This window comes from Canis lupus, chromosome 3, assembly GCF_011100685.1.
Source record: "Canis lupus familiaris isolate Mischka breed German Shepherd chromosome 3, alternate assembly UU_Cfam_GSD_1.0, whole genome shotgun sequence".
Taxonomy (NCBI): domain Eukaryota; kingdom Metazoa; phylum Chordata; class Mammalia; order Carnivora; family Canidae; genus Canis; species Canis lupus.
The window spans coordinates 8777890-8804145 of record NC_049224.1 but is presented as its reverse complement, the minus strand read 5'-3'; the positions used below and the strand labels follow the sequence as shown (position 1 = coordinate 8804145).

General features: G+C 37.9%; 1 protein-coding gene across 1 annotated transcript in view; it reads right to left on the bottom strand.

Moving 5' to 3' along the window:
* SLCO4C1 (solute carrier organic anion transporter family member 4C1) overlaps window positions 1–26256 on the bottom strand; it is a 76154-nt gene that overhangs the window by 30966 nt on the left and 18932 nt on the right. Inside the window, exon 3 of the mRNA XM_038532243.1 lies at window positions 1518–1700. Within this exon, the coding sequence (XP_038388171.1) occupies window positions 1518–1700 (183 nt within the window). The remainder of the gene's footprint in view (window positions 1–1517; window positions 1701–26256) is intronic.

The window sequence follows — 26256 nt, the reverse complement described above, 5'->3', positions numbered from 1 at the left end:
CTAAATCTTGGAAGCTTGCACCCAGTTTTTGGCTGTACTTTGCCTAATGCACCTTATCCCCTGGCTGATTTTGCTTGGTATCATTTTGCTATAATAAATCATAGCTATGACCAAGATAATATCTAAGTCAGTCCTCCTACAGATTTATGGAATCTGGGATGGTCCTATGGGCCTCTACCCCACCAACTGTGTTTAAATAATTTTTGAGAAACTTCCTATTTTTGTGCTACTATGTTTTAGACAATTAGACAATTTTAGAATTGGAAAAAAAAAGCACTCTTAAATTAGTAAATACAAGAAAAATTGTACAGATTAGCTGTAACTTACAGGGAGAGGGAATCAGACCTTGCAGAGAGACTAAGGCAAAACGAGTAGAGAAAACAAGTAGAAGTGTAGTGGTTTTCACATTACAGAAGAGTCTAGGTAGATCTAGTGGTCTCTATTAGGGCTACATTGAACATATTTGACTTCCAGAGACTATGGCAATAATCCTTACTACAGACTGAATGCTTGTGTCCTCCCAAAATTCCATTGTTGAAACCTAATCCCTAATTGATGGTAGGAGGTGGGACCTTTGGAACTGATGACATCATGAGAGTGGAGACTTCATTAAATGAGATTAGTGTCCTTATAAGAAGATGCCCCAGAAAGTCCTCTCTTCCCATCTGTCATATGAGGACACAGGAAAAAAGATGAATGATTATGAAGTAGTAAGTGGGCCTCACCAGACAATGATCTGTGGGTAGATACCCTGATCTTGGACTTCTCAGTCTCCAGAGCTGTGAGAAATAAATGTCTGTTGTTTATAAGCCAAGCGGTCTACAATATTCTGTTAGAGAAGACTGGAGGAACTAAGACAGTCCTCTACATTAGAATAATAAACTATTAAAATGAAAACTGATAAAATGAAATGTGAAACACATTGATTTAACGGAAGGCCATGCATAACCTAGTGAGCTCTACCTCGCAAGAGTATTAGAGAAGGAATTTAAGAGAAACTAGAAACTTAGGTTACCAAACATTAGATTCCCTCCCCACCACAAGAATTGAGCCATATATAAAAAGAATTCATCTGAAATGAAAAACTCCACAGAATTTCTGGGTGGTTTATTTTGTTGACTCTAGTCAGGTCCATGTAGGATGTGGTAAATCAGGCGGAGTGGCACAGCTCGATCTCCCCACCCTGTGTAAATTAGCCTAGAATTCAAGTAATCTGGACAGCCTACTGCTTGGATGGCACTGCCAAGAAGGCTAGCATGCCCAGAACAGGAAACAGAGCAGGGTGTCAACCAAACTCATAACCACATTCAACTGAAGGACATGTGTCAGTAAATAATGAAACACAATGAAGAATATTGCTAGACCGAATATTTACTGGGAATCTAATGGAAATACCTAGGAAATTACAACTAACTTTTCAATAAGCATGCATTATGCTATGCTTTTACGTATAAATTAAAAAGCAATAAAATGAAATGATCCTGAAACATTGATACGTTAGGAAAGAGAAAACTTACCTATGTAGAGCGAAGACTTGTGTGTGGGCACAGAATCATCAATAAAAGCTGTTCCCAGAGTATAGAGAGGAGTTCCCCCAGTTCCCAGCAACAGTTGACCCAAGATGAAGACATACAAGTAGTTAGAAAGCGAAGAATTTGAAGAGGTACAACTGCTTCTATCCCTTGTTGTTATGCAAGTATCTTTGGGGGGGAAAAAAAGTAAATTGTGAATTTACAGAAATTTAGGTAACAATTGAAATATCTATTTTTATGAATTATACTTGCCTAACAGAACCTTATATTTCCTTCAATCATTTCTCTTTGATTAAACTATTCTTAAAACATAGACATTACTAAAGAAAATTTTAGAAATATTACCATGTTAAAATTTAGACAATGGAGAACAAAATTGAGAAACATTACTTTAACAATCAAAATTAACAAGTTTTGAGGATAAACTAACACAAACACGATTTGCTAGGGAAGGAGTTTTCAGATTGAGGGGAAAAAATCCAAAAAGTAGCCTTTATTTTTCTTTCCAAGTCATAAATATAGCATGACTACCATACCAAATTTATCAACCAATACCTTGAACACATGTGAAAAGTTTACTTAGGTTATAGGATATTTTGGTTAAAACAGTAATTTCTTAATATTCACTACAAAGCCATCATACTTGAAGTTCTGTCTAGTTATTTTTTGAAGTCAAATTATTTTATTAAGTTTATTTTTGAAGCAACCTTTGACTCTATATTCTTCCGAATATCATCAAAAGAAAAATGGTAATTTTTAGGTTTTTATTAAAATCTTTTTAAAAACCACACCCGAAGGCTAAATATTATAGTAAACCCATATTGCCTCAATTCACCTGATAATATTAATGAATAAAGATGCTTGTAAAATATATATTCACAGACCTTTCCCTTTGAAGCTAGAGTTTCCAGGAAACTGAATTTTAACAATAGCTTTAGCTGATTCAATTTTCATTTCCTTAATATCAGATCAAGATTTATTACTTCCTGAATGATGAGACGAGTAAGACCTCAAAGCACAAATCCTGAAGACTCTTAACTGGTCCATTGGTCATGCAATTTTTAGATGCAAATTTTATGCATATTTTTTTATTTAAAAACTTAAAATATGCCCTCTAATTTTGTACATATTCATATTAAAAGAGGTTGATGAATATTTTAGCAGATAATTTGTATTTATAACTGGGCTAAGTCTGTATTATTTGTCTTACACACCCAGCCATGTCAGACATTTGAATTGCAATTTTTAGCTTCAATATTCACTTTTTTGGAGGTAGTAGATTAGATTAAGAATTATCTCTTATTATTTGATATGTTGCAAAATTAAACATACTTACATGCATTTCTTTTTTTATTTCTTTTTTTTTAATAAAAGATTAATATCTTTTTGTAGTAATCCAGGAAATATCTTGACCATGTGAATATTCTGTGGGGTTTTGATGTTTATTGTTTCCCAAGGGAAGTAATCCATGGAGTAAATTTTAAATAGCACAGAACAAGAGAAATATAAAACTCAACTTTCCTCCTTCTTGTCTTCTCTACATGTTCTCCATGTAACTCAGATGGGGGTAATGACCACTGTTAACACTTCCTTTTATTTTTTTTCAGACATGTCACGCATTTACATGTTTTATATCCATTTACTTTTTTTACACAAGCATGGTCATACTGATGTAGGAATGAGTTAGGGGTGGGCAGGGCTAGACAGGGAAAGATAAGGGAAAGGCCCCAGAGTCAGGCTCCTACCCATCCCAGGAAAACAGAGATAAGACAATAAAAACAGAAAAAATAAATAAATAAATAAACTGGCTCCCTAGCTCCAAAATGTTAGGGAGTATCCTCCTTTAGTGGCTCCTAAGTAATCACAGAAATCCCAGATATGGGAAATATTATGGAGGAGATATTAACTCAGAGAGAAGGGAGCACCTTGTTTGGGTTCATGATATGTAGAAGGACATCTTGTATGTTACTATGAGAGTTACCAGTCCACCATGTTTGTTCTAAATATCCACCCTGATATTGACAGAAATTTACCAAGTTCCCCGAACAGTTTCCTATAAAAGACAGACCATAAAAGCCCTCAATGGCCACCCTGTCGGGACCCCTCTCACACCTGAGACCTTTCTCTGTATCTCTGCTTAATAAACTTCTATCACTTTGCTCTCTGTTGTCCATGAGATTCATTCTTCGACTCCATGAGACAAGAACCAAGCTCTCCAGTATCATTTTGTTTCCCAAACCCAGGACCACTCCCATCAAACTCTTTTAGTAACACACAGCAAAACCCGACGACACCTGTTGGTCAGCTTAAAGGTGAACAGCAGGGCTGCAGTCTTAAGACTCAGGTGAGAGGCTTCTGGAGAAAGGTTTGGTCAATCCTCCTTCCCCAAAGGAAGGGAATGTTGGCCTAACCCTAATCAGTTCCACTTTTCATTTTCTGGCTTTCTGAATCGGCTTTTCCCCACCTCAAGGACTTTGCTTACTGTGGGGCCATGCTTACCAATGGGATCTCAGGTATTGGAATAGAAATGTAGCAAAGGTGAGACAAGGAAAACTGAAATTGGCCAATGATCAGCCTGACTGATGAGGCACCCTGGGGCTAGAGATGCAAAGGAATCTACATGACCTATGGATGAGGGCTCATGCAACAGAGGTCTGAAGAGTAAGGTCATCTATAGGATTCCCTGCTAGCCTGATGTTCATCCCAACGGCACACATAAGGACTGGCAATCCAGCAAACGGAGCTGCCCTTCGGTTACCACTGGTGGCCTTGGAGTCGCTGAGACAGGTAAAAGGATGGAGACCGGCCCTGGGGGGGGGTCACACCCCGAGGGAAGCCTCATTCACAAGCAACACACGTGTCCCACTGACAGACTCTCAGTGTTTTGCTTGCTTCCTCAGCCTTCTAAAAGGAATATAACCAATCATCATATGGTTTCACTTATATGGGGAATATAAGAAATAGTGAAAGGGATTATAAGGGAAAGGAGGGAAAGTGAGTGGGGAAAAATTAGAGAGGGAGACAAACCATGAGAGACTCCTAACTCTGGGAAATGAACAAAGGGTTGCAGAGGGGAGGTGGGTGGGGAGATGGGATGACTGGGTGACGGGTACTGAGGAGGGTACTTGATGGGATGAGCACTGGGTGTTGTACTATATGCTGGCAAATCGAACCTCAATAAAAACAAATTTAAAAAATAAAAATATTTTAAAATTTCAAGTGAAAATATTTTAAATCCATATGATCCTGTTATTTTATATATATATATATATATATATATATATATATATATATATATAGTCATCCCTGTCCCTCTCAAAAAAATAAATAAAATAAAAAGAATATCATCATTTAAATGATTTACCTCGCTAAGTTCTATGATTAGGTCAGGTTTTTTTCCCAGAAGATCCAGAGAAGGCAGGAGGATTAGGTGGCAGGTGGGTAAAAGTGGTCACTCCTGCTGGCCTGATCCCTCTTTATCCCAAGCCATTAGGCCACTCTATCGCCTTGGGTAGGCAGCAAACAAGGGACACGTTGGTTTAGGTAAGAGCTGACTTGTATGGACGGCTTCAGTGGTCACCTCTCTGTAACAGATTCAGGGTAAGAGATTCCAACCAGGATTCCAAGATGGGAAACAACCCATCCTCAGCAGAGACGCCTCTGGATTGTGCTCTGAAAAATCAGGAACGATTTTCACCTGACGCTGAAAACGAGAGGTATGGGGTAAAAGACTCCTGCCAGGATCGCAAGATGGGAAACAAACCATCCTCCGCAGGGACTTCTGTAGATCGGTATTGCAAAATTGATTGTTTTCCCCTTGTAAAAGTGTTCTAATGTTTTCCACGGGTTAAAGTCGGCAGGTTCCTCAACGCAAGCTAAAATAAGGTGTGACCTTCACAGCAAGGCATGGTCTCTTCTTCAGTTCCCAAGGACTCTCTCCCTTGGGTCCTTGCCTTTTAACTCACTAGAAACAATTTGGATTGCAAAATTTAAGGAAGGACTGATCTCCTGTTGCACTTGCATGGCCTCAGTGGTACCCATCAGCTAGATCTTCGGGCAGGCACCAGGACCCCCACCTAAGGGCCTCTAGCAGAATGTGTTTGCCTGGGCATGTGGCTAGCAAACTGCCTCCTGACATGTTGGATAATTATCTAAATAGGTCCCCGAATAAACCCAGGCCACTGGAGGAAACACAGGCCCTCCCTCCAGAGGGGATGCTGACTCCCTCACTGCTCCTCCCAATATAGGCTACTCTTAGGGGTACATGGGGAGCTCCTCCCTCATACATTTCCCAGGTTAATGGTGATAACAGGAGCTACCTGTGGTTAGTCTACCTCAGGACGGGGACTTTAAGGAATATTCCCAAGCAGATGCCAAAACTCTCTCTGTTTTGGGGAAATTCCCGGTCTTCTCTGGCCTCACATGGACCACCTCATTCCACTTGGTGGAAAATCATGGCGTTGGCTCATCTATCCAAATGGATGAGCTTTAGAACTGGGAATCCTTTTCCTCAGCTCAGCCTTCTAGCTGCACTTTGCCTCTTCTGTCCCCCCTCCCTCTGCTCCTGTTTCTATGCTCCTGGCCTGCATACACCACTCACTTCAGATTTCCCCACCAGTGTCACAGGTAAAACCTGCCCATGGGGTCGCACTGACTTTAAGTGTGGGCCCTGGTGAAACATATTCAGTTTTTAAAGCTAAAGTTCGTTGGGTTTAAAATAGGCATCTTTAAAGTTATCAGTATTAAGTATGAAACTTTTATTCTATCAAGGTTTGATAAAGGTCACATAAGCTCGGGTTATGTGTTGCAATTTGTCAGCAAAAGATAACTTAAAATGATGGTTTTCATGGGTAATTGTTAAGATAGCTTTCAAAGGTTTTGGTAACCTACTACTTTAAAGTTTTGCTTTTATGGTAAATGAGATTGAATTCATTGGACATTTAGGTCTTTTCAAAATAGGATATAGTGCTAACACTTTAGTTACTAAACACAGGTTTGTGCTTTTGACTTATTGCAGAGAAATTAAGGATATTTGAATCTGTTGGTAAATGTGCTTTGTGCTTGATAAGTTCATTAGTTTGTCTTAGTTTTGGTATAACAGTTCAAGTGGTTACTACTTAGTTTTCACTGGAAACTAAGGTTTCTGCTAAATGTAATTAAGACTGATGGAAAATAAAGGAAAATCTCTGTATGTAGAAAGGTTGGAGAAATGTAAGAAACATATAAGAGATGGGAACGCGTTTTTGAGAAAGGTAAAGGAAGGTAATTTTGTCCTAAATAAGACTGGTTGTTTGAGAAGAAATAACTTGGGACAAAATCTGTATGCACAAGAAAGTTGTAGGTTTATGAAGGGTAATCTTTGGAAAGGAATTTTAAGTGCGGATAAGATTGAAATTGAATTGAATTTTAAGTGTGGATAAGATTGAAATGAATGGTTTTAAAAGTACACAGGTATAAGATAAAGTGCTTTCTCTCTGTTAAAAAGACAAGTTTTCTTAAATTGCTCAGCTCTTGATAAGAAAATGTAAGCAGTTGTTTTCTCTTTGCCAACCCAGAAACACCAGTTTCTATGTTTTGCCTCTATCAGCACTTTAACATCCCTAATCCTATTCAGGCATGTGCTTTAAAACTTTCTAAGGTTTTAACAAATGTCCCAAGATTTAAATTGGAAATGGAATCTTTTACTCATTAGGCCTTTTATTTGATATGTTAAGTTACTCTGAAAGTAACTGTTAAACCAATCATAAGCCTTAGGTTATATTTGGGCAAATGCTCTAACTATTCCAGAGATGCAATTCCTACAGTTTTAATATGTTTTAATATAAGGTCATCCCATGATATTTAGACCATTGAAGTGTTATATGTTACAATTAACTTGAGTTTCCTTGTCAAGTGCATCATGACTATTAACTATGTCCATTTCTAAGTTTTTGTCATTTATCATTGTTCTCATGCTCTTGGAAAATGAATTTCATCTTCAAGGAGGTTCATATAAAGGATCTTTAGGATGAATATACATTTTAATACCTTTAAGATCAAAGCTGAAATGGCTAAGGATTTCCAGAACTAAAATTGCACTCAAATTAAACAAGAATAGTAACATGGGACTAAATAAACCAAAAGGATGATTATAGTTTTGTGACTCTTGTTTGAAACACTACTGGTTCTCTAATGTTTGCTCTCCTAGTTTAAAACTTTCCCTTAAGATATCTGATTTACATAAATATGAGAAAGTATTTATTTGTAAACATTCAAGTGTTAACTTTTCTCTCTACGTGAACCCTCTGAAATCCAAAAGGTCTCCGTAAGTATTCTTTCTTCCATGGCAACATAGTCATTTTAAGTTCAATAAGAATCTGTTTTTGTAACAGGACACCTTTGGAAGTATTGGTTATTTTACCAAGGCTTTGACTGGAATGTCATATTTGAGAGACAAACATAGACTCAAATATGACTAAACAGCTCTAGGGAACTGAGGTTGACTTCATGAAACCTGAAGCCATAAAACTACTTGGAAATGTTGGCCGGGTACCTTGCTTACGGAGTTACCAGCAGCCTCACCAGGTGAGTAAAGAATGTCACTCCCTGGAAGGTGCAGGAACCTCAGGATACTTTGGGGACCTCACGAAGAGGAATCTGCCCAAATCTACAGGTATTGTAGGTAGGTCTGATGGCAAGTACTTGGCTTGGCTTCTGGCCTTGGAGGACTACTAAAAATTCAACCTAAAGATTCCTTATAAAAAATTCCAGCAAAGCAGATTCTAAAAGATCGGTACGATCAATCATTATTCTGCTGAGCTTATGTAAATAATTAAGCAAGTCTGTTAAAACTGCTCTTGTTTTGCAGACAGGTCAGTCCTGACATGGCTACTTCTGATTAAAAATGAAGGTTATTAGAGAGAGAAACTGTCTCAATAACACATCTCTGGATGTTCAATTATAACTCTGATCATTTTAAGTGAATGTTTGCCAAAGCTAGACTACTTGAGGTAAACTTCAGAGAAATAGCTTTTCTATTTCTGCACAATAGCTCAGGTGTAGATAATCTTTATGGCTTTTATTCTATGGGAATACTAGGATCCCATGGGTTTATGATTAAACAAAAATGGAATCCCTGGGGCGGCCCTGGTGACGCAGTGATTTAGTGCCGCCTGCAGCCCGGGGTGTGATCCTGGAGACCCAGGATCGAGTCCCACGTGGGGCTTCCTGCATGGAGCCTGCTTCTCCCTCTGCCTGTGTCTCTGCCTCTCTCTCTCTCTGTCGCTCATGAATAAATAAAATCTTTTAAAAAATCTTTAAAAAAAATGGAATCTCTCAGCAATTGTATATACAGCTAGCACTTTGACCAATTATATATGGCTGGGATGACAAAATCGTTCCTTTAAAGCCAGAACATACTGCACTGCATGGGGTTAACTATGGACTTGTGAAGATAATGGATGATCTCACTTTATGACTGGATTGGATGATGTACTTGGGGATGCCTTTATTTCTTGACAAGTGTTCTCCTACTTGCAAGTGATTCGTTGTAATTATAATACTGTTCAGGCTAGACCTCAAATCAAGAGGGCTTTTTGATGGTTTTCTCCTTTAGTCATATTTATCCTAGAAGCCACCTCTACTGAGATACAACTGCAAACAAGGGATATAGCCAAGCATACAATGGCCCTCCTGGTAAAAAGAACCTCAAAGCTCACTATGGGACTTGCAGGACTTTAAATAGGAGGACTGCAATATAAAATAAGCAAAACTTATTTTGCTTGCTAAGCAGGGCTCTAAATAATACTTGCCAGGCACTGGATACACTCAACCAAAAATTAAATGAAGTCAGTGAAGGACTTCTCAAGGACCACACTACTATTGACTGTCTATCGCTACACCATTTGGGGTGTGAGGAGTTTCCTCACATGTTGTTTTAAAATTACAGATAACTCTTCCAAGGTGTTCCAATTAATTGGGGGACATTTGTGATACATTAAAAGGATAAAAAGTATCTACTTTTTTGTTGATCTCTTCAACAAAATTGGTAATTGAAGATCTTAAGTAACGTAATCATAACTTGTTTTATGTTTATCCTTTTGCAAGTGGTGAATTGTTGGATTTTATCTTTTCCTCTGTGTTTGTTGGTGCCTATGTCACTTCATGCCTTCTAACATCTCTCAAGAGCCATTCTGTGGACCTCTTGACCAACCCCTGAGAATAACTCCCGTCTATGCCACCCCTTTTCAGCCTGAAGCGGCCAGAGCGGTCATCATCCCATTCCCTAAGGACAGTGAGGGTTACTATTCCAGGGGGAGGAATAATGTAGGAAGGAGTTAGGGGTAGATGGGGCTAAGCAGGGAAAGATAAGGGAAAGGTCCCACAGTCAGGCTCCTACCCATCCCAGGAAAACAGAGATAAGACAGTAAAAACAGAAAAAATAAACCTGGCTCCATAGCTCCAAAGTGTTAGGAAGTATCCCCCTTTAGTGGCTCCTAAGTAATCACAAAAATCCTAGATGTAGAGAAATATTATGGAGGAGATGTTACCCAGAGAAAAGGGAGCACCTTGTTTGGGCTCATGATATTCAGAAGGACATCTTGTTATTCTGAGAGTTACCAGTCCACCAAGTTTGTTCTAGATATCCATCCTGATATTAACAGAAATTTACCAAGTTCCTTGGTCACTTTCCTACAAAAGACCATAAAAGCCCTCAGTGGCCACCCTGTCGGGACCCCTCTCACGCCTGAGACCTTTCTCTGTATCTCTGCTTAATAAACTTCTATCGCTTTGCTCACTCTCTGTTGTCTACGAGATTCATTCTTCGACTCCGTGAGACAAGAACCAAGCTCTCCCATATCAATACTAAACATACTATCCTTAAACCCAACAACTTCCAGTTTTCACTGTGTCCTGAACATCTTTGATGTTGGAATTTCACTGTATTTCAATTTCTTTCTTGGCACCGCCATACATTTCACAGCAAAAATGTCTTATGATTTACTTATTAATACACAACTTATATTTGATCATTAATATCATAAGGTTTATCATTATCATATGTACATATATTTAGGTCATTACAAACATGTTGTGATAAGAACTTTTAAAATTTCCTTAGTATATTTATGCAAGCTTATCTATGGTACAATTTCTAAAAAGTGGAACCAATGGGTCAAAGTGTATAAATATTTATATTTTGTTCCTGCCAGACTGCCTTATTAATAAGCTAAACAACTATGCAATCACACCAGGAACACAGAACTCTGCATAATTAAATTAAATTACTTCTAATCACTCTGGTTCAAAATATAGGCACACTCATGTGTACATTCATATGAGCATTTTTTTTAATTCAAGTTTTTAGGGTCATGAATACAATTAAGCATTTCTTATGTGTTTATTGCCACTTACATATACTTTCTGTTAATTTTTCAGATTTACTTCATAGGTTCTGATTTTGATATCTGACTTACAAAAGTCTTCCCTTCTCCAAGATTACATATAAATTAACATGATTTTATAAAAACATTTTTCTTACTTTACAAATGCTCCTAGAACAATGAAAGAGTTGGGGTGCCAATCCCTGCACAGTCGAAAATACATGTATAACTTTTGTCTCCCCTAAAACTGAACTACTTATAACCTGCTTTTGACAAGAATCCTTACTGATAAACAGCTGGTTAACAGCTGGTTTTTTTGTATGTTACGTGTATTATATAATACATTTTTACAATAAAGTAAGCTAGAGAAAAGAAAATGTTAAAGTCACAAAGAAAATATATTTGCAGTACTGTACTATATCGGGGAAAAAATCTGTATATATAAGTTGACCCACACAACTCAAACTCATGTTTTTGTTTTTCAACTGTATGTTTAATTCATATGTAATATAGTTTAGTGGGAAAACACTGGGATGCAGCCTTCTGTTGGATTAACCAAAGAGCATCTTTTATTAAATTTCTTGAGCATGAGTTTATTTTTGGGTATTCAGTCATATGTCATTGATCTTTATAGTCCTTCTCTGGCTCAAATCTCTTGTAATTACTTATAACAGTTAACACCATATCATTTTTCCCAAGTAAACAAGGCCTAAGATCTACTTATGAAAACTACTGTATCCAATATATTACTCTGTGTATTATTTCTGAGTAATTTCTTTCTATTGCTTTTCTTAGAATTGATCAAAAGAAATAACATATCAAGCCACAGAAAGGCTCGGGTGAACCTTAAATATATATTACTAAGTGAAAGAATCCAGCCTGGGGAGGTGGGGTTAAGACCACATAGTAGGAGGAGGACCCTATGCTTGCCTCCTCCCTGGGACACAGCTAGATAAATATCAATTCTGAATACCCAAGAAATCAATCTGAGGACTGAGAGAATGAACTGTACAACTAAAGGGAGAGAAGAGGCCACAAGGTGGAAGATAGGAGGTTCAGAGATGAGACCTGAGCTGGGGATGAAAAGGATCACAGGTGTTGCACAGGGGAGGGAGCCCTGATCATGGAGAATGAAGGGTGGGGGGGAGAGACAGTGCAAGTGCACACAGCATTCGGGGGATCACACTTCCCCAAAAACAATAACTGAGAAAATGAGAGGGGCTAATCATTGTGAGTTTTTACAATGAGTGGAACTCAAAAACTGGAATTTTAGAAATCCTTGCTATGGTCAGTGTAGACTGGGGCAGGCATAGTGGTGCTCCTGTGGGAGAGGGCAGGGGCCTGGGAGCAGACAGCATGAAATGGGGATCCCCTGGGACACAGTGGACACAGTCCCCCTCTCAGGGGACAAAGGAGCTGGTGGGCACCATTGTGCTGCCCAGTTCCTTAGCATAGGGGCAGAGACATGCCTGCTGAAAGCAGCTAACCTGAATACCAGCCTTTTGCTGTGCTTTACTCTGAACTCCAAGTTCCTGTGAATTGGTGTGACCGCCCTTCTGGGACAAACTGACACCAGCCACAGGATGGTAAGACCCTCGCTCAGAAGCCCAGCATGGTCTGTGCTGAGTCAGGTCCCTAAAGTTTGGACTTTTGAAATGCAGCTGGCATGCCTGAGATAAAACACAAGTGCACTGTGCTGCTGGGAGGGCAGACAGTCTGGACACAGGCAGGATGGAGGCAGGGATCTGAGAGATGCCTGGGACACATGAGGGGAGATTGTTCACTCTTTTGTGAGGACTTCCTGAACAGCACTGGGCACAAACTCTCCTCCGGAGACCAGGGAGGGGGCTGGCTCCGTTCCCCTACCTCCACCCCACCTCTGTCAGCTCAGACTGACCTCAGTGAGCAGAACAGATCCAACAGTGAAGGTCTCAGCCCCTTACACCAAGCCCTACCCCCCTGTGCTCTGCAGGTGCTTCTTTACTAAAGCAAGTGTGCCTGAGAACCAGAGCCACGTGAACCTAGCACCTCTCCCCGAGAAGACCACCAAGAACCTCCCATAGGCACAAAGTCTACTGATCAAAGAGTGCCACAAGGCCTCAGCTCTAGTGGAAATAGGATCTGGTCTCTTTCAAAACCTTCGGGATGCAGCAAAAGCAGTCCTAAGAAGGAAGTGTACAGCAATACAGGCCTACCTCAGGAAGCCAGAAAAATCTCAAATACACAACCTAACCTTACATGTAAAGGAGCTACAAAGTGAACAGCAAATGAATCCAAAGCCAGCAGAAGGGAAATAATAAAGATTATAGCAGAAATAAATAATACAGAAACAAACAAACAAAAAAAGAATAGTAGATCAATGCAACTAGGAGCTGGCTCTTTGAAGGAATTAATAAAATTGATAAACTGCTAGCCAGACTTATCAAAAAGAAAAGAGAAAGAACCCAAGTAAATACAATCACAAATGAGAGAGGAGAGATCAAAACTAACACTACAGAAATACAAACAATAATAAGAGAATATCATGAAAAATAAATGCCAACAAATGGAGCAATCTGGAATAAATGGACCAATTCCAGAAACATAAACTACCAAAATCAAAACAGGAAGAAATAAAAAATTTTGAATAGATCTATAACCAGCAACAAAACTGAATTACTAATCAAAAATTTTTCCAACAAACAAAAGTCCAGGGCCAGATGTCTTCTCAGGGGAGTTCTACCAAACACTTAAAGAAGAAGAGTTAATACCTATCCTTCTGAAACTGTTCAAAAAAAAAAAAAAAAACCGGAAATGGAAGCAAAACTTCCAAACTCATTCTATGAGGCCAGCATTACCTTGATTCCAAAACCAGACAAAGACCCCACTTTTTAAAAAGGGAATTACAGGCCAGTATCCCTGATGAACATGGATGCAAAAATTCTGAATAAGATCCCAGAAAACTGAATCCAAGTTTTAACATAAAAATAACTATTCAACCATGATCAAGTGGGATTTATTCTTGGGCTGCAAGGGTGGATCAATATTCACAAATCAATCAACATGACGTACCAAATTAATAAAATGAAAGGATAAGAACCATATGATCCTCTCAATGGATACAGAAAAAGCATTCGACAAAGTACAGCATCCATTGATAAAAAACACTCCACAAATCAGAGATAGAAGGAACATACCTCAACATAATAAAGGCCATATATAAAAGACCCATAGCAAATATCACCCTCAATGGGGAAAAACTGAAAGCTTTTCCTCTAAGGTCAGGAAGAAGACAGGGATGCCCACTCTCACCACTGTTAGTTAACATAGTACTAGAAGTCCTTGCCTTAGCAATCAGACAACAAAAAGAAATAAATCGACAAGGAAGGAGTGAAAATCAATTCAAATCGACAAGGAAGGAATAAAATGTTCACTCTTTGCAGATGACATGATATTATATGTAGAAAACCCAGAGTCTCCCCCAAAAAATTGCTAGAACTGATAAACAAATTTAGCAAAGTCACAGGATAGAAAATCAACATACAGAAATCTGCTGCATTTCTAGACACCTATAATGAAGCAGAAGAAAAATTAATCAAGGAATTGATCCCATTTACAACTATACCAAAAACCATAAGATATCTAGGAATAAACCTAACCAAAGAGGTAAAAGATCTATACTCTAAAAACTATAGAACAGTTGTGAAAGAAATTTAAGAGGACACAAAGAAATGGAAAAACATTCCACGCCAATGAATTGGAAGAACAAACATTATTAAAACATCTATACTACTCAAGGCAATCTACAAATTTAATGCAATCCGTATCAAAATGCCAGCAGCATTTTTCACAGAGCTGGAACAACCCTAACATTTATATGGAACCACAAAAGACCCTGAATAGCCAAAGCAATCTTGAAAAAGAAAAGCAAAGCTGGTGGCATCACAATTCTGGATTTCAAACTCTATTACAAAGCTGTAGTCATCAAGACAGTATGACACTGGCACAGAAACAGACATGTAGATCAATGGAACAGAACAGAAAACCTGAAATGGACCCACAACTACAGCGTCAACTCATCTTCGATAAAGCAGGAAAGAATATTAAGTGGGAAAAAAAAGTCTCTTCAAAAATACTGTTGGGAAAACTGGAGGACAACATGCAGAAGAATGAAACTGGACCATCTTCTTACATCATACACAAAAATATATTCAAATGGGTCAAAGATCTAAATGTGACACAGGAAACCATCAAAATTCTAGAGGAGAACATAGGGTGGCAACCTCTTTGACCTCGGCCACAGCAACTTCTTACTAAACACATCTCCAGAGGCAAGGGACACAAAAGTATCAATGAACTATTGGGGCTTCATCAAGATAAAAAGCGTCAGCACAGCAAAGGAAACAATCAACGAAACTAAAAGTCTACAAAATGGGAGAAGATATTTGCAAATGACATATCTGATAAAGGGTTAGTATCCAAAATTTACAAAGAACTTATCAAAATCAACACCCCAAAAAAACAAATAATCCAGCTAAGAAATGGGCAGAAGACATGAATAGACATTTTTCCAAAGAAGACATCTAGATGCCTGAGAGACACATGAAAAGATGCTCAACATCAGTCATCATCAGAGAAATACATATCAAAACTACAATGACAAAAAAAAAAACTACAATGACCTCATACTTGTTAGAATGGCTGAAGTAAACAACACCAGAAAAAACAGATGTTGGCGAGTATGCAGAAAAGGGGAACCCTCTTACACTGTTGGTGGGAATGCAAACTGGTGCAGTCACTCTGGAAAACAGTATGGAGGTTTCTCAAAAAGTTAAGAACAGAACTACCCTAAAATCTCACAATTGCTCTCCTAGGTATTTACCCAAAGGATGTAGAGATACTGATTTGAAGGCACACATGCCCTCTGATATTTACAGCAGCAGTTTCAACAACAGCCAAATTATGGAAAGAGCCCAAATGTCCATTGATTGACAAATGGAGAAAGAAGATGTTGTATACATATACAATGAGATATTACTCAGCCATCAAAAAGAATGAAATTTTATCATTTGCAGTGTTGTGGGTGTAGCTACATGTATTATGCTAAGCAAAAGAGAAATGCTTAGCTTATGCTATGCTAAATCAGAGAAAGAAATATTGTGTGATTTCACTCATCTGTGAAATTTAAGAAACAAAACAGATGAACATGGAGAAAAAATAGAGAGACAAACCATAAGAAACTTGTAACTATAGAGAACAAACTGAGGGCTGCTGGAGGGGTGGTGGGTGGAGGGATGGGGTAAAAGGGTGATGGGTATTAAGGAGGGCTCTTGTGGTGAGCACTGGGTGTTTTATGATAAGTGATGAATCACTGATTTCTAGTACTGAAACTAAAATTACATCATACATTAAACATAATTTAAATAAAAACTTGAAACATTAAAAAAAAATCCTGCCTGAAAAGGATGCATACTTTATGACTTCAAGTATATGCCAATCTGGAAACGCAAAACCATACGCATAGTAGAGACAAGGGGTTCAGACGGAGGGGATGAAGCTGAATAGAAGAAGCACAGAGGATATTTTTAGGGTGGTGAAATTATTCTAGATGATAGTTTAATTGCTGATATATGACATGAAGCATTTGTCAAAATCCAATGAACTTTGCAGCACAAAGGTTGAATATATACAATTTTTTGAATAATTCAAGAAAATCAAAACTGTCCAGAATGAAATGGAGAGTGTGACAAAAAGATCTGACTACAATACAAACGTATGAAACCACCTCACTAAAGAAGGCAGAGGGAAAGATGCTGACCTATGTACTATTGAAATGAGTGGAGACTGCAAGACTGAAGGCAATAGAAACTGAACATAATCACTGTATTCTAGATGATAAGGTTTTTTTTCCCATTTTCTAATGAAAGAAACCAAGGACCCTTGGAGAAATGGTTGATTCTAGAACTGGAGCAGGAAATATACAGAATAAGCCTGGAGCATTTCATAATGTCAGAAAGTATTAAACTGCTCAAAACAAACAAACAAACAAAAAAACCCCACAATAATGGAAGTTTGTCAAAGGGATATAGGAGCCAAATGAAAGAACTCCAGGTAACAAAAGCTGGAATAATTTGAGCACCAAAATTAAGTAGCACTGGATTATAACCTCAACTATAAAAGGCATGCTTATCCATTTGCACTGAAAAAAAATTATTAAGTAAGTAAATGTGGGAGAAGAGACAAGTTTCTATTGCAAAATTCCAAGGAATTTATATAGATAGTGCACCTTCAGAGGTGGGGCATCACAACCCTCTTCTGAAGTGTGGGGTGCATCATGACCTTCCCCCAAAGAGTACAGGATGGAAAGTTGGAATAAAAAGAGTGAGTACACATTGGGTTAACCCGACAAACACTACCTCAAGGTAATCAAGGTCATCATCGCAAGTGGTACGTGATGTTGATAGTGTGTACCTTGATATGCTGTGATGAAAACGGCATTTTTCCTGTGTGGTCTTCCCTCCCAAACACCAATAAGCCCAGCCTAATCATAGGAAAAGCATTAGTTAAATTCAGTTGAGGCATATTCTACAAAATATTTCACCAGTACTCCTCAAAACTTCCAGTCATAAAGAGAGAGAAAGAAAGAAGTCGAGACATTGTCGTAGCCAACAGGAGCCAAGGCAGCATGACAACTAAATGTAATGGGACATTCTGGATCAGATACTGGAACAGAAAAAGGGCGTTAGAAAAAAGTTAAGGCATCTAAGTGAAGCATGCATTTCAACTAATAAATATAAGAAAAAATAGATGATATACCAATATTAGTTCATTAATTATAAAAAATGTAGCATACAAAGTAAGATCTTAATAATAGGGGGATATGGTTGTAGTATATATGGAAACTCTCTAAACTCTCTAAAACCTTCACAATTTTTCTGTAAATATAAAATTGTTCTAAATATCAGGTTTAGTAAAAAAAAAACTTAACTACAGAATAAAACAAACAACTAAAGCCTTAAACTTTCATAAAAATTAAAAATAAATTAAAAATAAAAATGTATAGCAACAATTTTAATTAAGTGATACTACTCGAGACATAAGAACAGACAGAAAGGGGCACCTGGGTGGTTCAGTCGGTTGAGCATCCAACTCTTGATTTCAGCTCAGATCATGCATGATCTTGGGGTCTTGGGATCAAACCTCGAGTAGGTCCAGGTTCACCAGGGAGTCTGCTCAAGATTCTCCCTTTCCCTGTGCCCCTCCTTCTCCCTGTGTCCCTCCTTCTCCCTCCTCTATTTCTCTCTCTCTCTCTCTCTCCCTCTCTCAGAATGAATAAATAAATCTTAAAAAAATAAACAGAAAAACTTAGAACATGAGACTTCAATTTTCATCTTTCTCACTCCAAAAGAGCAAATTATTAAAAGTAAACAAGGATAAATAAGACCTACACAGTATTATTAAAGAGATTTGTGTTTAGGAAAATATGTCAAATTTTATTCTCTGATTAAACTATGCCTTCCATTTTTAAGAACCAAGGAAAATTTTTTTTAAAAACTTGACCATATATTATGCTTCTAAAATATCTACAACATAGTCCAAAGACTAAATATTAATAACATTCTATGACCAAAATTAAATAAAACTGGAACTTAATAACACAACAGAAAATGAAAATGAACACAACACAACCTAGAAAAAAATGGAATTCAAAACACTGAAACTATTAAGTCATTTTGGATAAAAAATTTTGGAATTATGAAAATTTTCAGAAATGATGACACTCGAAAGAATACGCATCAAAAGTCATAAGCTATAATTAAAGTAGTACTTATAGGAAAGTATCTCATTTAAACAGAAAGGAAATAAAAATTAAAAATATATAAAAATAAATCACGCATTAGTTACCCCAACACTCACATAACTGGAGTAAGATGAACTTAGGATAGAATATCTGGATATTCTAAGGATAGGAAATAACATGTAAAAAATCTAGAAAAAAACACTGAAGAGAGTAAACAATGAAGAGGCCTCTTTAATTATAACAATAAAGAATTAATGAATAGAAATCTGATTAATGAAATAAAAAATAAAGTGAATAAAATGTAAATACCTTGAAATAATCAGTAAAATAAACCACTAACATATTGAAAAAGTAGAAATCCCATCAGCATAAATAATAAATGAAAAAAAAAAGGAAATGAACTATAAAGTGATGACTATTTTTTAAAATTCACAAGAGACTAATTTAGGGCAGATTTCTAGCAAATAAATTTGAAAATCAAAAATGATTCATTCTCAAAACCAGATAATTTCAGAGATGAATTTTACCAAAACTTGAAATATTAAATAATTATAATAATGACAATAGCTATAATAATAATGTATCTAATGCTACTTAAAATATTCCAGAATATAGAAAAATGATTAGAAATTATAATATTTCTATAAATTGAGTACAAATGGATACCACCACGAAACAAACTCATAGACCAATCTCATATCTGAATATCAATGCAAAAAAATAATATAGTGACAAAATCCAGCAACATATTTATGAAATATAGGACAACTTTTTAAAGATGCATGGTAGGAAATCTATTCAGAAAATTTAACATATTTGATCTAACTAGAAAAGTCAAACAATCACTTTCACAGATTTTAAGTAGACATATGACAAATGTCAACAACAAATCATATAATCAACATAAGATTGTAATAGATATTTCTCTAACATGATCAAATATATGGGCATATGGCCATAAATATATGGGCATGTATGTATAAAGTGTACATGTGTACAAATATGCACACAAACATACTGCTAAAGTCAGAAGTAAGATAAGGATGCTCACCGTCTTTGCAACTTTTCAGCATTGTTTTAGAGAGGGGGAAAGAAACTTAAGGCCCACAAATCAGAATCAAGAGGTAAAACCATCTCTATATGCAGAAATCGCAACTGTCTCTGGGACAATGAAAAAAATCAATGGAAACACTATTAAAACGGTAAGAAAACAAGTAATAATTTATAAATATAAAATTAATAAATAAAAGATCAGTAGGCATCACATATACAAGTTAGATGATGAGATGGAAGGAAAGAAAACAACTTACAATAGGAAAAATAAATTGAAGACACTTAGACATAAATGTGAACATCCGATGGGAAGCTTACGGTCTACCTAGTATCACAGCGAAGCAAGTGCAGTGAGGCTGAACAAAAAATACAGCTTGTCACAGAGGTGAAGTGCCAGGGAAAGAGTCTACCTACATTTGAACAGCAAGCTCTGGGTGTGGGAAGAAATTAAAAACTACATCATGATGAACATCCATCTGCAGCAGAGAGAATCCCGACTTGTCCAGAACAGGGTGCCAGTCCCTATGCTGCATTAATATTATATGAGAACTCCAAGGTGGTCCCCGAGATCCCCCATCCTAATTCACTTTTGATTCTGTTACTGTGGCGAAGAGTTTCCACACGGAAAGTAATCAGGTAATCAGGTAACTTAATCAGATCAGTAATCAGGTAACTTAATGAGAAGGGAGATTATCTGGTTGTGTTCAATCCAATCCTACGAGCCCCTTAAGGCGTGGAGGTTTTCTTGCTCTCGCAGGAGCATCAGTCATTAAAGTCTGAAGCCAAGGAGGGATTCTGTGAGCTGTTGCTGGTTTTAAACATGGAGAAGACCACGTGCCAAGGAATGTGAGGAGCTTCTAGAAGCTGACAGCCACACTCAATGATGATCATCAAGGAAACGGAGATCCCAGTTAAACAACCCCAGAAAACCATCACTTCCAACAGTTTAATGAGCCTGGCAAAAGGATTCTTCTCTAGAGAGAGCCGCAAATGGGAATGTAGCCAGTGACACCCCAAGTTGCAGACTCCGAGCAGAAAGCTCAGCTGAGCTATGCCTGCCTCCTGACCCACGGACACAGTAAGATACCTGCGCTGTTTCAAGTTAAGTTCGCATAATATGTTATGCAGCAATAGAAAACTAATAAAGCATCTTACAAAAAGTTAACCAAGACATCTTACAAAAAGCTGCCTCATTCGAAGGTGAATAATAACCAAAAAGGAAAAGCAAAACACATGGCAGCGCGGTCTCCAGAAAAATGACACTATGATGTTGATTTAAAAATTACCATATTGCCATAGTTTAAAAGTGATGACAACAATCGCTTCTTAAAATCAAAGACTGAAAACAGGGGATCCTTGGGTGACTCAGGGGTTGAGCGCCTGCCTTCAGCCCAGGCGGTGATCCTGGGGACCCGGGATCGAGTCCCACGTCGGGCTCCCTACATGGGGCCTGCTTCTCCCTCTGCCTGTGTCTCTGACTCTCTCTCTCTCTCTCTCTCTCTCTTTCTCGGTCTCTCATGCATAAATAAATAAAATCTTTAAAAGAGAAAGAAATGAAGGCTGATCAATAATTTAAAAAGGCAAAGAAAAAAAAGGCAAAGAGCATCTCAGGAAAAAATTTGATGCAGAACTTTCAAGACTATTCTCTTATAAGGTTATTGGATTTTAAAGATGAAGAAGACTTATTTGTATGTTCTAGAAAAAAGACAATCACTTATTAGAGGAAGTAAAAAAAAAAAAACAGGCGGCGTCAGACTTCTCTAGAACAACATTAATCTTATAAAGCAAAGGAATGATTTAAAGAAAGGAATCAATGAAAGATAAGGTGACTCATAAATCTTATACTCAAACTATCATTCAAGTATTTAGACAGACGACAAATATTTAAACATATTACAAATCTCATGGAATTAACCTTTCCTGAAGACAAAAACTACTAGAGGGTTCATTTCAGCCTATCAAGAAATACTTCCTTCTGAGATGCCACGGAGACCTGAAGGAGACCATTCATCGTAAGTAATGTTAAATTATAATTTATTAATTTGCACCTGTCATAAAACAGATTTTTAAACAGCTAGGCTTACCTATTACGTGCATTCTGCAGTATCATTAGTTGAGGAAAGTAAGTGAACCTAGAATTTCAACATCTAATGAGAAATCTAAAAATTCTGGACAAAATACTTCCCACACTGATTTAAAAGCATGTGATTTGACAATACACCACAAGAGGGAGCGCCTACGCTGTTCGTAAACGGAGTGTTTCCACTAAAACTAATGCTCAGAACTTGACGTAAAGGACAACCAGGGTCCAGACCTACCCACTACCATGTGCAGAGACTAAAGGCAAAAGGGAAAATGAAAAATCTCTATACCTAGCTATTTATAAGTTAAAGATAAAGCTCAGCCCAACCCACCTTCCCCCTTCAGAGGCCCAGCGCCTACTCCTTCCCAGGCTTTTACCTTCAAAACCTACAAGTTAAGAGACCATGGTTTCCTCTGGGCCCATCCTCTGCCAAGGGCAGGTCAGAAGGCTGTAGTCTGCAACGAGATTTCACTCCCCCAGTCACACTTTTTTTTTCTTTTTGAATTTCTAGGAGGTACCCACATCTCCTGAGAAGCAGCATGATTTTCTAAGGAACCCAGTCTGCATAAGTACCTGCGCCAGGTACTCTGAGGTGGCTAACATGAAACAAAAACAGCTTCTCTACCTCCCTTCCCAGGGAATGACTAATTTTCTTCCCCCCATGCCCCCCACCTCATCCCCTAGTGACTGCCCTGAAGGAGAAAGGGAAGTTGCTTTTCTTTCAACTTGGCCAGGCCCGAGTCTAAGCAGCATCTTTTGGCCTAGAGAGTATATAGTTCATCCCCACATCCCCCTCCTACAACTTCTCTTCACTAATCTTGTTACCAAACTTTCCACAACCCTTTTTTTTAAGTTTCTTTAAAGAGAAAATCAAGTTATGTTTGAGTTTCGGTGTCTGTGGCGGGGGGGGGGGGGGGGGGGGGGGGTTCTCTCTCTGCACGTGGCTCAGGGCAGGGCCTTCTTGCCCAGGGCTAAGGGCAGCTGGTAACAGAAGATCAGAGAAAGGAGCAAGACAAATACTCTTCCTGAACGTGAGGAGCCACACTCTCAGGTGCACATTTACCTTGCCTGCCACAAGTGATATAGGAACAGGATGTGAGCCAGGTGATAGAGGGACTTCTTGGGCTGCTGCTGTTCATAAAAATTGAGGGTTGAGGGGGTAGCAAGATGTTGCCCAAGGAATCCCAGACAATTCAGGACTCTATCTTTGTGGGAGATGAAAAGATCAACCTGCCTAGGATGCTAGCCTGCTCACTCACCTCCTATGGGGAACCGGAGTCAAGACAATGATTCTCTAAAAGAGCTGTAACAGCATCTATGTAAAGATGCTGGAAGCGAAAAGAGCAACCAGGCATATAGTATAGAAATGAGGAAAGTGAGAGAAGTAAATGATAAACACAGGAAATTTTAATCACATAAGGTGGTTGAAGGAGATAATTTAAGTTTCTAAAGAAAAGACTCTAACATCATGGAATAAAATACTCAAAGATTTAATTTTTAAAAATGGGGATACCTGGGTGGCTCAGCGGCTGAATGTCTGCCTCCGGCTCAGGGCGTGATCCTGGAGCCTCGGGATCGAGTCCCCCATCGGGCTCCCCGCAGGGAGCCTGCTTCTCCCTCTGCCTGTGTCTCTCATGAATAAATAAATAAAATCTTCTAAAAATAATAATAATTTAGAAAATGCCCCTAACATCGAAAAATATGTATGGAAATCTATATACTTCAATCTCCATAACTGGGTGCCAAGAAAGCATGGCATCAACAGTTGTCACCAACATATAACTTGGACTGGACTTCGAAGAGACACTCCAAATTGCACAGACCTATGGACTTTTGGCAATATTCTTTGTAGAGAATTCCAACACTATAATATACAAAGTGTTACAAGGACTTGGAAATGACTTCAGAATACACAGGTGGCCAGAGGTTACCTGTGTACTATGGGATGGATACGAAATTCCAAAAATGTTAGTGAGCAACTTATGAATACACAAAAGGGAAACAACTGGAGTTACAAATATGAATAACACCTTCTGACAATATGCTAACCTTTCACTAAATATATCCTTATTTATTCAGACTGTATTGTTCAGGAGAGAAAAAAAACTATATAAACAAATACCGTTATACTTTCTGGTGCTTCTCAACACTCAAGGCTTTCACAATCATTTCCTAACCTAATCTTCACAACAACTTTCTTTAATCATTTTTAAATGAGGAAACTGAAGCTCAAAGTCACTGCTGTGCACAGGTAGGTTTTTCTAACGTAACCCAATAATCCGATTCCTAGTCTTCTAATCCCCCAGTGTACGCTCCATGATCTCTGAGCCACAATTCAAGGAGCTGAACTATCACCCAGGGAGCTATAAAGCAAGATTTCCCCAAGTATATTTTATGGAACCCTAGGCTTTTGAGCATCTCCGTGAACTCTGGGCTTCTATGTCAAATTAGCGAAGGCAATAAATACCTATACTCTTTATTATTCCCTCCTCTTAGAAAGTAATAAGCATACATTTATACATAATATGATAGAGTTTTCACAACATATCATATATTTAAGTTACCTTTTTTTTTCTCCATCAATGTGCAATATCTAGTAGAACAGGCTTATAAAACACACTTTGGAAGAATACTGGTTTCAAGTATGGTAAAGGGGGATCCCTGGGTGGCGCAGCGGTTTGGCGCCTGGCTTTGGCCCAGGGCGCGATCCTGGGGACCCGGGATCGAATCCCACGTCGGGCTCCCGGTGCGTGGAGCCTGCTTCTCCCTCTGCCTGTGTCTCTGCCTCTCTCTCTCTCTCTGTGACTATCATAAATGAATGAAAGTTAAAAAAAAAAAAATCAAGTATGGTAAAGGGGCCAAGGGAAACAAAAAAACCTTAAGTAATTAAAATGTCTTTAATTTAACCCTGGCATGGATAGACTTAAAACTTACAGAGTCAGTTTTATCAGTGATCTCTTAATGATTCCTATTGCCAAGATTTAGGATTTTGCCTTTCACCCTCTCTCATTTCTTCTCACCTTTGGGATGAACATCCACTATCACAAATGTAGAAACTGAGAAGATGAGATGCCTGGGTGGCTCAGTGGTTGAGCATCTGCCTTTAGCTCAGGGTGTGATCCCAGGGTCCTGGCATTGAATCCCACATCGGGCTCCCCACATGGAGCCTGCTTTTCCCTCTACCTATATTTCTGTCTCTCTCTGTATGTCTCTCATGAATAAATAAATAAAATCTTTAAAAAAAAAAAAAAGAAGAAGAAACTGGGAAGATGACTCCCATTATCAATTTTAAACTTCCAGTGTCTCTCACGCTACAGAACTATATTTCTGATGTCAAACTTCTACCTCAAATGTCTAAAATAAAACTCATCATCATTCTCAAAACACCACCTTCTTTGATTTCCCAATATCTGTTTATACCATCTGTTTTCTAGTCATCAAGCTTATAACATAAGAATCATTCAACATTGTATTCCTTGCCTAAAAGGAATATGGCCACATCATATGCTTTTCCTAATCATACCCACTGTTCAAGTCCAGCTCAAATTCCACTTCCCCTGAGACGCTCAAGGGAAAAGCTTTCTTCACTTACTACTATCCTTCTCCAGTCTGTGACTATGTACTCTGAAGTTCTAACTGCCTCAATGACTCACCAGGTTCTCACTAATCATGCCTTACTTATATTTGATCCTCATTTATGTTAATAGCAATAACAGTAATATTTACTGAGTGATCATCTTATGCAAGATCCTTCCCTATCATGTATAATCTAATCCCTAGAAACGACCTATGAAGGAAGTACCATTACTTTTCACATTTTACAAATGAGCAAAATCAGGATTAGATTAACTGCTTCCAAAATCTCTAAGACTAAAGAGCCTAATCTTTTAACAGATTCATCACATGGTTAATGGTGACATAAAGCGAATTGGTTACTTAGATCTTTGGAATGAAAATTCAAAAGATTTCTATAAGGGATTCTATTAAGATGAAATAAAAAGACAAAAACTTTTAATATAATTTCTAACAGTCTACTTATCTTATCTAAGATAAGTAGATTGCATCTAAGATTGTATCTAGGATACAAACCCCTAACCTAAGTGGCCACAACTCACAAGATAAGAAAAGTAGAATCCAACATACTGTGGAAGTAATAGGAATGACCACAAATGCATAAAACCTTTTTTAAAACATTAGAATATCCTATGTATAATCTCATACCAAGAAATTAGAAAATGTCTTAAAATAAAAATATTGATTTAAACTTATATATAAAATTTGTATGAATCCATGACTGAAATAAATTGAAATGGAAAGCAAAAGTCTACTTCTAAATGTCTTTTCTGGAGAATTGACATCAAAGCTCAATCAAAAATAATCAACCCTGTGTGTTAAACGGTTTCAATATAGAGAGGAAAATATAAAGCTTCCCCAGTTGTTATAAAG